This window comes from Carassius auratus, chromosome 15 (assembly GCF_003368295.1).
Source record: "Carassius auratus strain Wakin chromosome 15, ASM336829v1, whole genome shotgun sequence".
Taxonomy (NCBI): domain Eukaryota; kingdom Metazoa; phylum Chordata; class Actinopteri; order Cypriniformes; family Cyprinidae; genus Carassius; species Carassius auratus.
Window position 1 is genome coordinate 21,172,045 of NC_039257.1, and position 12,514 is coordinate 21,184,558.

The 12,514-nt window shown below is 36.7% G+C and overlaps 1 protein-coding gene and 2 long non-coding RNA genes across 5 annotated transcripts; 2 read left to right on the forward strand and 1 right to left on the reverse strand.

Annotated features, from left to right (window-relative positions):
- The first annotated feature begins 525 nt into the window (after positions 1-525).
- LOC113115584 (uncharacterized) lies at positions 526-2,725 on the forward strand. The gene is made up of 3 exons (XR_003293915.1): positions 526-589; positions 1,674-1,792; positions 2,282-2,725. It is a non-coding gene; the product is annotated as an uncharacterized LOC113115584 (long non-coding RNA).
- A 2,962-nt stretch (positions 2,726-5,687) lies between these two features.
- On the reverse strand, positions 5,688-8,820 carry LOC113115363 (uncharacterized). Of its 3 annotated transcripts, none has more exons than XR_003293877.1 (5): positions 8,612-8,820; positions 7,464-7,734; positions 7,017-7,122; positions 6,429-6,692; positions 5,688-6,245 (listed from the first exon to the last, which is right to left on the reverse strand). It is a non-coding gene; the product is annotated as an uncharacterized LOC113115363 (long non-coding RNA). The 3 variants fall into 3 exon arrangements; XR_003293876.1 differs by having other exon boundaries at positions 7,239-7,734; XR_003293875.1 differs by having other exon boundaries at positions 7,017-7,734.
- Positions 8,821-10,349: 1,529 nt separating this feature from the next.
- On the forward strand, positions 10,350-12,385 carry LOC113115364 (uncharacterized protein C11orf87 homolog). The gene is made up of 2 exons (XM_026282893.1): positions 10,350-10,761; positions 11,240-12,385. The coding sequence occupies exon 2, from the start codon at positions 11,368-11,370 to the stop codon at positions 11,803-11,805; it is 438 nt and encodes a 145-aa protein (XP_026138678.1). The 5' UTR covers positions 10,350-10,761; positions 11,240-11,367; the 3' UTR covers positions 11,806-12,385.
- Positions 12,386-12,514: the final 129 nt, after the last annotated feature.

Consider the following 12,514-nt stretch of genomic DNA (forward strand, 5'->3'; position numbering starts at 1 on the left):
GTTGCCAGGCAAGACAACCCTGCACAGATTACCAAAGAAAAAACAGCATTAAGGGACCAGTGGATGGAGTTTATTTTTACAGAGCATCAAAGGAGTTGTGCAAGTGTTTGTGTTTGTTCCCTGCATTTCTAAAATGCTTGTTTTACAAACAAAGCCCAGTTTGACGACGGATTTGCGTATCCTTTATTTCTTAAGGATGATGCAATCCTAACGAAAAAGGGTCACGATTGTGTGTCGGAACCACAGGCGGTGAGTAAAACTGCTTCAAATATCTCTGCCTCCTTGTTAGTGCGTCCGCCTCCCATCAGAGACCCGGGTTCGAGCCCCGCTCGGAGCCCGATTCGAACGTTATCACTCGATTGAATGGGGCGTTATCAGCAGTTATCAGCCCATAGAAATGGGCCAGGAGGGGCCTCCTGTGCCTACTAGTAGGCTCAGAAGGCCGTGATCATCCATCCAAATGGTTGATCACCCACAAATATACAAGAGAGGGCTCCAGATCCAATCCCAGAATTCCTGCTCCCCGGTAATCGGAAGTCTACTGGACGAATGCGGCAACGTTGCGATATTTCCTGCTTAATATTTTCAGGTAAGACTATTAAAATTATAAAACTGAGCATTTAAACTGTAATGGAAAACAATACATACACTCGTATTGCGTGTCATGATTGTTGACATGAGATAACCGTATTGCGATGTGTCTGCAAACGTTATCGCTAGATCATATTACGTTATTAACGTGTTGTTATGTTAACGTTGGATGCTTTATGTGAGCATTAACGTTGCTAATATGAGTGTGTATTTACGTCTGAAGCTAATGGGGGAATTTAGTTTCTAGTTAAACTGTCAAAATGACTTTTTACACTCTTACAGGCTATTGTGTATGCTCGATAACTCCTCACTGAAGCCAGATCATAGGACTAATATAACCCATATCGACTTGAGAGAAATATTAAACACAAGACGTATTTTACGGCTGTTTGGAAACCTTGGGATCTTGACTAGAATGTAAAATAAAGTTCTGTGGGTTTGGATCTATCTATCTATCTATCTATCTATCTATCTATCTATCTATCTATCTATCTATCTATCTATCTATCTATCTATCTATCTATCTATCTATCGTTCTATCTATCTGTCTGTCTGTCTGTCTGTCTGTCTGTCTGTCTCTCTCTTTCTCTCTATACTAGCTAGCTAGCTGTGTATATATTTATATAATCTATCTATCTATCTATCTATCTATCTATCTATCTATATATATATATATATATATATATATATATATATATATATATAGCTGTCTGTGTCTATCTGTCTGTCTCTCTCTTTCTCTCTCACTCTCTCTAAAGCTTGCTAGCTGTGTATATATTTATATAATTGATCTATCTATCTATCTATCTATATATATATACATGAAGCGTCATGAAACAGATTTTCATGATAGTATTTGGGAAGTACTTCACTCACACAAATTGCATTCATCAGTTTAAGAATGCTGAGTGTATTGAAAAGAATCATCAGGTCATCTACTTTACACGTTATCTTGTTTTTACAGAGTTGTTACAGATAAATGGTTTTCACAACCCAAGTACTGATTGTCGTTGTATGAATTTACTTTAAAAGGAGATGCTGACTAATGCGTTAAGTTTTCTGTGCATCTATTTTTTCCTCAGGCACAATGAATGATATTAAGGGCAGGTGCGCCACATTGGGGGAAGATGCAAAGCAGAAATACATTCAAGAGGCAGCAGCACTGAGGGCATATGGGCAGGCGCAGGACCTAAACCCTGAGGTGAGGGATGCCCGAATTAAAATGCACCTTAAGAAGCTGAAGTTAGATGTTTGGAAACAGGATTCATTTGCTAAGCATTAGTGGTATTCTTAAAGTATTAGATGGAAGGATGATCAACAGCAATTGTGGTGTGTGCAGAACATTGTGTTAGACAACTGGATTGTTTATCTCTAGTTTTTATCATAATTTCAAATGAGTTCGTTACAAAAAAATATTCCAGCTGATTTTTGTTTACAAGGCTATCAACATCAAATATTCTCACATTGAAGAAGGTTCTGTTTCAGGTTTGATTTACATCCATTTCTGAAACGAAAAACCCAGAGTTTTCCTAAAGATCTGAAATGAATTGATGTGCAATACCCACATATTCCTTTGGCAACAGTTAAAAATGAACAAGCTGCCTTTGAGATGTTGCTTTAAATATAGTGATGAGTATGATTTAAACTAACTGGCTTGACTTTCAAAATATTTGTGTTTTTTCTTTGGTAGATGGAGGCAATTTGTGCTGTGTCTGCTGCGTCCATTTTTATGATAAGAAGAAGAATGCAAGAAAGAAGTGGCATTCATGGTCTCAGTGCACAGTGTGCCAATCATGGTCACACACAGCATGTGGCTTTAAAAAGAACATGTGCGTTCACTGCCAGGGTCAAGACACCATGCAAACACCCTGAATATGTATCTTGTTACTTGTTTGAGTTGTTTTTACTGTGTTGACGGCCCCCAACCCATCCATACAAACACACACACACAATACATACATATGCTGCAAATTTATTGTAATGACCACACTTCACACGAAAGAAGAAAATTGTGATCTTTTTGTTATTTTCATTCACCCCATTTTTATTTATTATTGTTGTTTGTTGGCACCATCAATGTGTTCTCCTTTATACAGGACTTATGTGGGGACCAATAAAGTTATATTGTACTGAATTGAGTCTACATGTTTTTATATATATATATATATATATACCTGTTTCATCATTGGTTCAGTAGGGCTGGGTTTTAGCAAGGACCTCACCTTAATATTCACAACAGTGGGTCAGAGTATGATTTCATGTTATGATTAGATGCTTCACATAACTTTATATTTTTCACAGTTTTGCTGTCAGTAGGAGATGCTTGGCAAAAAAATATATTGAAAAGATGGTTACTGGTACTTGTAGAAACTTTGGTATACAGCTGAACACTACAATTTATTTATTTTAAATTTAAATGGTTTCTATGGCATTGCTTACTTCCACTCTGAAGTATTTTCTTCACAATTACTGTTACGCTTTTATTTTAATGATAAACATTTAAGAGAAAATGTGAAGGGTATCATTTTATCTGTGTTAAGGATATCAATTGTTTCTCCTTGGATTCAGATAAAGTTTATTGTCAGTTTATGTGAGGGAGGACTGTTGTGTTCCACTTTTGTTTGCAGTTGTCTGCCATGGGTAGACTACATTTAATTCAAAGTGCTGTCGTTCAATTTTATATATATATATATATATATATATATATATATATATATATATATATATATATATATATATATATATATATATATATATAATTAATTATACATTTTAAATCTGATTAGTTTATCTGGTTTGCAAATTAGGGTTGTAAAATTATATATTTACTGAACAAATAAAATATCTAGTATAGCCAAAGTATTAATTACATTGCATCTAGATGAATGCAAAGAAATTAATTGACATGCTTTCAAACATGCTTTTTAAATGACACATGAGTTTTGGTAACATGGACAGAGAAAACATTTAATGATCTTCTGCTCAGAAACCTTGTAAAAACTTTAACTTTTACCAGCCATTACCAGCATTCTTCAAATGATCTTTTTTTATGTTCAACATAAGAAAGCAACTCATACAGGTTTGGAATGACATGAGGGTGAGTAAATGATGACAGAATTTTCATTTTTGGGTGAACCATCCCATAATTAGATTTGCCACATGGGAACCAAACAGAAATGCAAAATGAGTCTCTCTGTGTGTGTGTGTGTGTGTGCGGACAGGGTATTTGTCATGTTGTGGGTTCATAAATCTGTTTACAAAGTCAGAAACAAACAAACAAGCAAATAGCTTCTTTTTATATAGGCTATGGCTATTGAGCCTTCAAATAGCTCTCTGAAACTACACCCGAGATGGCTTGTGCATGTGAAATGAGAAAATTAAAACTTTGTCGTAGAGCTAAACCATATACATTGTTAGAAAGGTCTTGACCCAGAGAGTAACATATGTAAGTATGAAGATTCTACATGGCTCCTGTTTTGAAATACTGACCTTTGAAACATCACCTTGGTGCATATTTGAAGGCTTATAATAAAGCAATAAAAAGGGCTACACACATGGGACTAACTGTTATAGAGAGCTCTTGTCCTCATTTATGATGTAAATATAGTCAACAGCTCTGGATATTGTCAAATCGGGTTAAAAGTCATTTGAACCCATTTAAAATTTAGACATTTAAAATCTGTTTACATAGATATGTTTACAATCCGCCTAAACTCCACACTGTACTCTCAACTCACTATTTGCAATATCCAATTCTAAGAAATACACGATTTTTTTTTAAAACTACAATTCCCTATAGCTACTCAGTGCAGCTTGATACAAATCAAGCACTGCAGTTGTAGTATCTGGTTTGCGAATTAGGGTTGGAAATTAGGGTTGTAAAAAGATATATCTACTGAATATATCAAATATCTAGTACACCCAATCTATTAATTACGCTGCATTTAGATGATTTACGTTAAGAAAATCTAAATATATTTGTTTATTTAAGACTTTTTAGCCGAAATGTAGAACGCGCAAACCCCGCCCACAACACAATGCACTTCCGTAACCTTCTGCTACCAAAAATGTATTTCTCTGAATCGAAGGAGAAATGTGCAAAAGTTATATTAACATATCTTATTGTTGAGTTATCTGTTTGTTGTTGTTTTTTCGTGGACAAATGTTGAATTCATCATTTTAAAAAAAGTGTCTTGTGAATAAAATACTTTTGGACGGAAGTACGTTATGCAAGCCACGTGGTTTCAGCGATAGCAACGTAACAACCATGGCAACAAACAACGAACAAACTAAATGTAATATACATTCAATGAAAGAAGAAAGTGAAAATAAAACGAAAACAGCCAATGGGAAGAAGAGAAAAAATGTGTTAAATTACATAGGCTTGGATCTGGAGAATTTCAAGCCAATAACAGTTATGTAGGAACCTACTGAATGTGGCACACTGTCACATACGGATTTTGACTGTAAATTTATTGTATGTTATTTAGTAAATTACTTTTAATTGACTTTAAATGTGCTGTGAATAAGTGCAGAGCACCATGGCTGAAAACATGGCTGTAACTCGTAGAGTCAATACACCTCTATGTTCCCTTTTATTTTATGTTTTTACAAACTCATAGTTGCTTCAGAGGATTCAAGATCCAATAATTTATTTTCATTTCAACTCAGTCGAAGGGGATTTTGATGGTGAGCTCACAAAAAACAAAACATCTCCCACACATTTGTACATTACAGTAAATAACATATTACATTATGGTAAACACATTTTTTTTTTTTAGATTAGATTAGATTCAACTTTATTGTCATTATGCAGAGTACAAGTACAGAGCTAATGAAATGCAGTTAGCATCTAACCAGAAGTGCAAGAATATAGTGTTTTATATACATAAAAGTGCAGAGTAAGTAAAGCTATGATATACAGAATGTACAGTGGAGTTGCTATATACAATATTGATCAGAGTATATACAGAATATAAATATGAATGCAATGTAGGGATTGTATGTACATTATGAACAGAGCAATGAAGGATTATATAAACATTATGAAGAGCAGGAACGTGAGAACAGTGGTAATAAATACAGTTGAATGAGTGTGCAAAAATATTGTTGAACAATGTATTCTATGCAAAATAACAGTAGTGCAATATTTTTTATATAAATATTTTACTGTGCTTGTACAGTAACAATTATAGACAGTTTATTTTTTAATTTTGTACTCATACAGACAGACTAGTGGTGTATATGTATGCTTAAATACAGTGCCTAAGCTTTAAAATAGATCAGACCTAGTAAAACAACATGTCTGCACAAGTAACGCAGTAAAGTAATTATATTATATAATATTATAATACCTTGAATGAGAGCAGCTTACTGCAGTCCTAAAGATTTAAGGAAAACATAGATTTATGAGGGGAATAGTGATCTTTTTTCACAAGTTTAATTAATATTTCATGGACTCGAATGAAATTCTGCAACAATGATTAACCTCGAGGCTTTGAGCTGTCAAGATGTGATAGCAGGTATTCCTCTACATCCTTTTCATCAACAAACACGTGGGTTCCGTGTAATGGATCAACTGCACTTGTCCCAGAGCTTTGATTCCTCACAAGGCCAAAGTTGGCATCCAATGTGACAATCATATCTCCATCCGCCTGGAAAACAAACACTTACAGTAACACTGGTTTTGTACCCGCACAGGTTTATACATTTATACTATTACTATTCTATTACAATACTACATACACAAATTAACTTTTAAGTTTGATATTAATTCAGATTTTATTTCTATACCATTAATTTAATCAAACAAGAACCACGCTGGAATTATAACCAACCTTTGGACATGCTGGGCATATGGTGCCATCATTTAATTGTGGGCAAATATCAACCAAACTTCTTTGTCGGAAGTGGTGATGCCTAAAATGGGATATGGGGTGTTGCGAAAAACCCTCAACAGAAACCTGACACTCCAGTGACAGAGAAACAGAAAGCTCTAGCAGAGGGATGGAGAAGGCTGTCTAATCAGAGCCCATATCTTAGCAGAGTACAGGTTTCTGGTTCACACGCACACATGGTGACTGTAACGGTGCAGAGCCGTCCTGCCAAATATAAAGAGCAAAATAACATAAAAACATAACCTAGTAGTACTATAGAGACTACCATATCAGTATAAATTAAATTAAATGTATGCATTTAGCAGACGCTTTTATCCAAAGCGACTTACAGTGGATTCAGGCTATACATTTTTACCTATCATGATAGTATATAAACTATAACTATCATGACTTTTTTTTTTTTATTGCATCACAAATTTGATTAATTCCTTAAAGGAAATCATTACTCCACATGTAATATGATTTAATTCCTTAACCTGTCAATAAAATTAAATACATTAAGATTTTGTATCAGGTAAAATGACAAACCTGTGCTGACAATGATCTTCATGTCCTTTGTGTTCACAGCATGGGTGCCATGGGCTTCAGGTAAATATAGGAATAATCCCAGGGACGATGGCTCATAGTAAACATTCTGTAAGAAAGATGGATAGCTCTAATGTTTTTAAAACAACAAACTTGTGACACTAACAGTTGATACTGCATAGTGCCAAAACAATTTGAAGTATCTAATGAATCTGTTGAGATTACTGTGAGTTTGCTGTCTGTGTGCAAGTATAGCAATAGCAATGTAAGACTGTATGCTACTGTTCTTAGATTCCACTTTTCAGGAAGATGCAGTGAATTTCTGTGAATCCTCTTCAGGCAAACCTCACAGAACACTGCAGTGGAGCTGCACTCAATGCACCTATAATCAGCATGTTCTCAGCAGACAACACACTGGGTAGTGATCTGTGCTGAACATTCAAACGACACCTTAAGCATCTCATCCTTGACTGCATCCCAGGCATGAAGCTCTCTCTTCTTTGCCTTACTGTATGCGCTCTCAGAACAGCTCGGTGTCGCATCATCAGGTTCAGCAGGTTGAGATGTAATAGAAGCGTCTGAAGGGTGGGTCTGTTTGTAGCTGGGCTGGGGAAGACCTTGACTGAGGTAAGAAAACTTGCAGGGCCCACCATAGACCTCCTCACCAACTTAATTTTAACGTTCCTGAAACGTGTGCTCATCTTAAGTGCTTTTCCCATATCTGAAATCAAAATATTTGACAATTATTACATAAAGCAAAGTGCAACCCGTACCGTACTTCTTATCACAGCCTTAAAGACAGAAACACATGAGTGAAAATGGGATGCAGTCAGATGAGGGATATTTGGTGCGATAGTTAGATAGATCCAGCTAGCTAGATAACTAGATATATAGATTGCAAGATAGATAGATAGATAGATAGATAAATAGACATCGAGCTAGATCTATATCTAAAGATAGATTATATAAATAGATAGATACACAGCTAGCTAGCTATATAGATAAACTGCTCAAAAAAATAAAGGGAACACTTGTGGGTTATATTGTGTTGTTAAGTATTCCCTTTATATTTTTGAGAAGGTATATAGATAGAAAGACAGATCCAAAGCTTCCTGATATAGGATCAAATCCAGCCAAGCTTTGTTCAAACCAACAGAACTTTATTTTACATTCTAGTCAAGATCCCAAGGTTTCCAAACAGCCTTAAAATACGTCTTGTGTTTAATATTTCTCTCAAGTCGATATGGGTTACATTAGTCCTATGATCTGGCTTCAGTGAGGAGTTATCGAGCATACACAATATGCAATAAGCCTGTAAGAGTGTAAAAAGTTTTTAAATGTTTACAGTTTAACTTTGCGTTTAACTAGAAACTAAATTATCCCATTAGCTTCAGAAGTAAATACAGCAACGTTAATGCTCACATAAAGCATGCAACGTTAACGTAACGACAGGCTAATAACGTAATATGGCCTAACGTTAGCGATAACGTTTCACTATACGGTTATCTCATGTCAACAATCATGACACGCAGTACGAGTGTATGTATTGTTTTCCATTACAGTTTAAATGCTCAGTTTTATAATTTTAATACTCTTACCTGAAAATATTAAGCAGGAAATATCGCAACGTTGCCGCATTCGTCCAGTAGACTTCCGATTACCGGTGAGCAGGAATTCTGGGATTGGATCTGGAGTCTTCTCTTGTATATTTGCAAGAGGTGGGTGATCAACCATTTGGATGGATGATCACGGCCTTCTGAGCCTACTAGTAGGCACAGGAGGCCCCTCCTGGCCCATTTCTATGGGCTGATAACTGCTGATAACGCCCCATTCAATCGAGTGATAACGTTCGAATCGGGTGTCGGAGCGAGTCGTTGCTGCTGCTGCTCTCGTTCAGTTTCAGCCTTCACAGCTGTCACAGCTGTTTTTCCGGGAAAAATCGGTACAGACTATCTTTCTCTTATGAGTATAATAAAACTAAATACTTTTTGGAGTTATGAAGGATGCAGTACTACTCTATAGGTACTCAAGATTAACAAGATATTGAGTGAAAACGAGCATTTCACCCCCCCCCTTTAATTCATCATGTTTTCTGTGTGATCTAGTTTCTGTTTCATGTTAATTGTGTCATTATGTTCAGGTGTGTCTTGTCAATTACCATCCTTAATTTTCCCCTTTTAATTTGCATCCTGTTCAGTGTTTGGTTGTCCGGTCTCGTCGACGTGTACGTGTGTTTCTGCCTTCACTTTATGGATTACGCCTGTGTGGATTATTAAAGACTTTGTATCATTACCTGCCTCATTTACATGCTTCTCTCCCGCACCACAACGTGAAAGCCATACAGCAATACACAATACGCATCACATTATTTTTATCTTTATTTAAAAAAAGGTTGATATCAACATTTTTAATAACAGATAATATTAAATATTGAATAATAAACACACAAACATAATAATATTAGCTATCACCTTTTATGTGGTAAGTTTCCGTCAAGTAGTTTATTATTGAAAAATAGAAATACAAAAGAATTCATGAAACAGCACAAATATAAAATATAAAACACTTCATAACTTGTTATGGTCAATATTTTCATTTTAAAATGTTAAACTGGTAATACATTTTATTCATAGTCTGTAGTATCCTATAGGTATAGTATAGGTATAGGTATAGTAGTCCTATAGGCTATACATTTCCCAGGTAAATTAAAAAACGGCAACATTTTTCAGATTTGTGCACCTTATTGTTATTATTATTTATCCTTTGTTTTTGTGGCATCACTGATCTAATGTTGTGTGAATGATATCACGGCATGTTTCTGAGCCTAAAATAGTGAGAGAGAAAAAAAAATTCAAAATTGCATTTACAGAAGTCATTGCATTCCTTAAATTTTTATTCAAATTATAATCTACATTCTGTTTGCAGTAATTGAATTGGAATTTAAAAGGCATCCTCAAGTCAGCTATGGATGGCGCGCATGCAGCCCAGCTGGAAATGCAGTCCAGCTCAATCACACGCTGCTTGTGTTTTTGTGTGGTAAAATCCGCGAAAATGAACTGACACCAAGCACTAGTAAACACATTCAGCGTTACACAGACTAGGCCTACAGCTACGCTCAGTGTTGTGCTCAAACATTTCAGTAAACACAAATGTTGCTAAAAACGCGTGCAACAACCAAAAATACATCCCATTCACCCTGAACACGGGACACGTTTCAGACTGGTCCTGCCAGTGTTAATCACTTCCTAATAGATTTTCATTACCAATACGTCATAAAAAAGTCTTGATTTAAATTGACTCCATACAGTCCATATTTAGTGGCACCAATTGCGCGACCCACGAAAGCAATAGGCTAGTTTATTTATTAATCGCCTAAACTATCACTGTAACCGTTGAGAGCTGGTTAACTCTTTATCCTCATTCCTAATGATATAAAGTTGTCGCATGCCATTCCTTTACGCGTAAAGTTATGAAACATGTGGGTGAATAATCGGTCAAATAACAGAGAGGGGACGCTGGTTGACTGCACGTACCCTGGTTTAACCCCCATATATTTGAACAACAACCCATGTATAGTCATCTAAACACACTGTGTGTCTGAATGAGGCTTCTGGAGCGTTTGGTTTATCCAAGGCGATACGTCATTGCGAGCTGCAGCGATTGGCTGGATCCCGCTCCTTTTCCTCCACAATTTGCAACCACGACCGGTCTTCGCCTCCGGAGCAGCGACATCCCACAGTAGAGGCAGGTAAACTACCGGTTTTAATGTAGATCTTCGCATGCTCATTTGATTGATGAAGCTAGTCATCTCTAGTTATCACTGTTTAAGGGTTATTATCCTCAGACAGTCACTGACGCGCAGCCCTGCTGCCGGCTGATCTGAAGGAATGCCGCAGTTGAGAAACCAACGCAGAATCAAATAAATGCTTTTTGTAATTGTGAAAGACTAGCTTGGGGGAAAGGAGCACGGGCTGAGAGAAACGCTATAAACGCCGCAAAGTTCGCGACCGGCGATCGAGCGCGCCCTTCAGAGGCTCGCGAAGCAGATCGCTTTTGTTCTTAAACAGATTGTGTGTGTGTGTGTGTGTGTGTGTGTGTGTTTGTGTGTGTGGGTGCGGATTTGAAAGGGTTTTAAAGGACGATTTCTAACGTGACTAGAAATGCAATTGATCTTTCTGCGCACATGCTCCTTTCTAACGCTGGATTCCTCATTGGATCTATTTTAGGTGGACTTATTTCTCTCCAGAGAAATGAATGCAATATAGCGCGCGAATTCGCAGGGCTGGACATTTCCGTTCGCTTTCAGTCTCCTCGATTCTTTCCTGCAATAAAGACACTGCCTGAACCGGACTAAATGAGTGCCAGGACCTCGGAGAAACGGGCGCTTTCCATTCCCCACTGTGCCTTAAACGGAACCGCTCTGGCCGGCAATGGCACCTGCTTTGACCGGGTGGAGCAGCTGTTCCAGGCGTTCTCCTCCACCGTCGTGCTTTTTGTGCTCATCGCGATGATCGTTGGGATAATAATCGTGTCCGTCACGACCTTCCACTTTCACAAAAGCAAGATGAAAAAGCGCAAGATCCAGAAAGCCCAGGAGGAATACGAGCGCGACAACTGCAGTCCCAAAGCGGCCAAAGGCAAGCCGGTGGTCCGGCAGTGCATCATGGTGAGACCCCCAGCGGGAGCGCGCAAAAGTGATCCAAACACGGAGGATCCTCGCGTGACAGAGGACATGAGACACTCAGGACAGACCAAGCATGAGGACTTGTTGGAATCTGTCGCTGTGTCTTGATAACGCAGTGGCAGCCTTTGGAAGACGCTGTAAATAACCTCTGTATTCCCTATGATATTACCTACGGATTATATCGATTCTTTGTATAAGCATTAGAGTTGATAAGTTTTCATCGTGGAAGAAATCAAGGAACGGTTTTCAAAGGACTGAGGGAGACTCAGGAGTGCTCATGGAATTTCTCTCGTAATCGTGAGCCAATCCTAACGGGATCGAGCAATGATCCTACTGGATTAAACGAAATGAGAAGGACTCGATCTAACAGGATTAAATGAAAATATCATTAATTAATAAAATAAAATAATAGTAATAAATCAAATAATAAATCTAAAACGATCTTACTGATTATTAATGGAATTTATATCATAATTCCAAGCTGGTCCTATAATAGGATCAAACAAGAGAGTATGGCATGTATGATGCTATTGCTAAAGGCATTCATGAGGTAATCTAACAGGATTTATCAAATATTTCTGAAATTTCTGTCATAATTAGGAGTCAATGCATATGAGATCCAACAGAAACCCTAGATAAATAAAATAAACTTCTGAATTCTGGGAAAATTACATTAATCATTTAATCTTCTATGACTATAGAATTTTCATTATTTTATTGATTTTGATTAATATATATATATATATATATATATATATATATATATATATATATATATATATATATATATATATATATATATATATATTAGGAGGAA

Coding starts and splice junctions, on each gene's coding strand:
- LOC113115364 (XM_026282893.1), top strand. CDS start 11,368: ATGAGTGCCAGGACCTCGGAGAAACGGGCGCTTTCCATTCCCCACTGT.